Below are 3,645 nucleotides of genomic sequence, written 5' to 3'. Positions count from 1 at the left end.
TCACTCTTTAACCAAAAACATCATCAATCCTCTTGATATTGCATTCAAATTTATTTGTTTGTTGTATCACTTTATCTTCATCATAAGCATTTTGATGTGAATATTTAATAATATTGCGTTGTTTTTAGTAGTCTTTGTATTGAGAATCTTGATTTCACTAGCACCCTGTAAAATTTTAGAATATTTGGATTTAAAATGTAAACTATGGATAAGCTAAATAATATATCAAAATTATGTTTTTGTTCATTGCATGGGAATAATCACATAGTTTAAATGAGTAATTTATCATATTAATTAGGACATATGTGTGTATATTTTAGAATAAGGTTTCTAGAATTTCAATTTGATTATCAATAATTATTAACAATTTAATTTAATTAGAAATAATTATTAAGTGAATGCTAGAGGCTTAATATCAATTGAATATTTTTAGTGATATTAATAAATCAAAAGTTTATATTTATTTTCAAAGTATTTATTCCATTTTTTGTTATTTTAATTAAATTAATTAATTAGAAGAAAAACATATGAACAAACGCCACATAGTTTATTAAGTACGTCCTATTCATAATCCATCGTATTTTAACAAAGCCTATTTATATATTAAGAATCTCCATAGTGAAGTGACACTAAATATGGATGAGAAGAATGGTGTGACATGGTTTTATAAATGTATATATTTCAATTTCTTAAATAGAGGCATGAGTGCTCCAACTCTCTACATTTTTCATCAATGATAAAATAAAAAATGCTTTTAAATTTGTCGAATAATGTAAAGGGTAAAAGCAAGATGAAGAGGGTAATGGATTCCTTACTGAATTTTGGATCTTTCTAGCAATGTTAAGTCCATATATTACAGTTTTCAATGTTAATAGATAAATGGAGAGACGGAAAAAGCATAGAAAAAATGAAAAAAAAGTATGCTTAGAGCAATCGTGAGAACAAAATATTGAAGAAAAAAATTCATAGAGAATTGCACCTCCTATATGAAGTGAAGAGGACGGTTTCCTCAAAATTCTTCACCATAAATGACCACCAACAAGAAGACAACTGTTTTCTGGTACACTATGTCATATACATAGGGACAATCGATTACGTTGTCATGAGTGACAGAGGGAGAGATGAGTAGGGTTAGTAAAATGCTCAGCTTTGATAAAGTGGTCAGTGCTAACGAGTGAGAATGAGCGAGGAGTTACTAAGGGCAGAATATGAGCATAGAATTTGTGTTGTGATGCTATCACACAAAAATCACTTTAAATGATTAAATCTATTGTTAATGGGCTTACACTTTGTGTGTTAAATAAAGAATATCAATTTAGGAGATAATTACATTAGCTTGTTAATAAAAGTATATCGTTTTAGGAGATAATTAGCTTAGCTTATCCATTGATCATCCTTTGAAGCACATCCTAAGAGCATAGAAGCTAATATTGGAACTCATATCCCATAACGACCTTTTAGGTAAGGCATGTTTTGTGTTTTGCAATTTTATTTCTTACTCATGGTCTATTGAAACTTCATCCAGGACCAAAAGACTTTATTTTCTTCCCATAGTAATTTCTAAGGCCTTGAGAGCAATCACCAATATGCAATTATATGAGCAATAATATTTCACTTAAAATATGAATATCCCTTTTAAAAATCCTATAAGATAACTCAAGACTCTACTAATGACTCAAGTTCAATTTCCAAATTTTCCTCCTTTTACCATAGTTAAAATCCCCAATCCCCAAAACTTATCCCTCTAATGAAAAAACTCTTAAAAAAACTCATATTATTATTAGAGATTAAATATCTTACTAAAAAAATTATATAAAATTTAACTTGTCTATCCCTTTTATGAAAAAACTCTTTAAAAAAACCCATAAAGATTAAATATCCTACTAAAAAAATTATATATAAATTTAACTAAATATCGTACTAAAAAATTATATATAAATTCAACTTTATTACCATAATTTATACGTTATCTTTTACTATTTCAAATATAAACAATTTTTTTTAATTAAAACGTGTAACATAAATTTCTTAAACACCTTTTCAAGGAAACTACTTGTATATTGGAATGTTCATACTTTATTTGTCCATGCGCATTTCTAGAGCATGATTACGCTGCTAAATAACATGTGTTTACTTTCCCATGGGTTCAATCACTATGTTGCACTTTATCGATCTATGTTAAACCATGTTTACCTAGAAAGCTTTATTCTGTGTACCATGGACCAGTTATTCTGATTCTGATTCAGTTAACTCGCGGTTATGCATGACGTTAATAAAATCAATGTGACACGCCGCGTAGACCTGTTATAAGCGTGATTTAAATTTATTAATTATTAATATTCGTTACTTCACAATGTCACATTACTCCATCCAATTAAACGTACCTTCCTTCTGATAAGCACAGGCTATGTGGTCGCCGCAGCCACTCTGGAAACTGCACGAACGCGTTGTCCATTCGGTTAACGATGTCAAATTAGCGCACCTCCGACTAAACACACCTTGCTCGTCGGTTTTCTCTATTGGATAAGGAGAGAAGGCCATTTGGAAACCGCGCACGCGTGAACGCTGTTTCCACACGGTATAGCGTGTTTAATATTCAACCCTGGCTATATATATCGGACTAATTCCCTACCATTCATTCATGTAAATCTAATCTGCTCAGGAAAAGTCATTGTCTGCATTTCCTTACATTGCATCGGGATCTAATTATTGAAATCTGTTTTGATTATTGGAAGGGTATATAAGTGGTTTTCGAATTTCCTTTCAAACCGTTGTAATTGAAATCAATTTCGGAAAGGATGTCTGAGAATAAACACCATCACAAGAACCAGAACGCCGACTCGGAGGCGACGCCGTACGAGAAAGCGATGAAGGAGGAGAACCACCATAAGCGAATGGAGCATTTAGGTGAACTAGGAGCAGTCGCTGCTGGAACGTTTGCACTGGTACTATACATATATATCTCTTATTCTGTAATTTTTAGTAAGTTGATAAACTAAATCAGCTTTATAGAGTTTACCTATACAATTATAGGATTACTAATTCTCTCATTGGGTATGCAGCACGAGAAACATAAAGCAAAGAAGGATCCAGAGAACGCGCACAGGCACAAGATTGAGGAGGAGATTGCAGCAACAGCTGCAGTGGGAGCTGGGGGCTATGCCTTCCACGAGCATCACAAAAAGAAGGCAGCCAAAAAGGAAGTAAAAGATCACCATTTCTAGCCACCTGCGCCCCGTACCTATGCTTTAAAACAGTTTTCATTCTTTCGCCGAAAAAAGTCATCCGTCATGTTCACACTGGCTTCAGCTTCATTCGTTCATTGTATCTCTTTATGATCCTAATAAGCATTTTACGTAAATAATTTATAGTATTGGGATGCTGTTATTTTTATTACTATTTGTATGGTGATTCTTAGTCCACCAACACCTCATTCCAATTCCATACCTCCAAAATTCCGAAATCAATCATTTCCATACGTCCAAAATTTTCATTCCTTAAAAGGACTGATTTAACATACTAGTCAACCTAATTATACCATTGGGAATGAAAGATACGTCTTAATATCTTTCGACTTGGGAAAAATGGTTGGTTTTTTTTTTAATCTAAATGCATTTATAATTAAAAATTGATTGTGTCTTTTAT

At 32.0% G+C, this 3,645-nt stretch overlaps 1 protein-coding gene across 1 annotated transcript; it reads left to right on the top strand.

Moving 5' to 3' along the window:
* Positions 1 to 2,798: 2,798 nt before the first annotated feature.
* LOC149201445 (abscisic stress-ripening protein 1-like) lies at positions 2,799 to 3,284 on the top strand. Its single transcript, XM_089401278.1, has 2 exons — positions 2,799 to 2,945; positions 3,063 to 3,284. The coding sequence occupies exons 1-2, from the start codon at positions 2,799 to 2,801 to the stop codon at positions 3,222 to 3,224; spliced, it is 309 nt and encodes a 102-aa protein (XP_089257404.1). The 3' UTR covers positions 3,225 to 3,284.
* Positions 3,285 to 3,645: the final 361 nt, after the last annotated feature.

This window comes from Pinus tabuliformis, chromosome 2_1 (genome assembly GCF_031772625.1).
Source record: "Pinus tabuliformis cultivar Carrire ecotype Pingquan chromosome 2_1, CPIR1, whole genome shotgun sequence".
Classification (NCBI taxonomy): domain Eukaryota; kingdom Viridiplantae; phylum Streptophyta; class Pinopsida; order Pinales; family Pinaceae; genus Pinus; species Pinus tabuliformis.
Note: the sequence above shows the minus strand (reverse complement) of the source record. Positions and strands in the feature narration are given on the sequence as shown.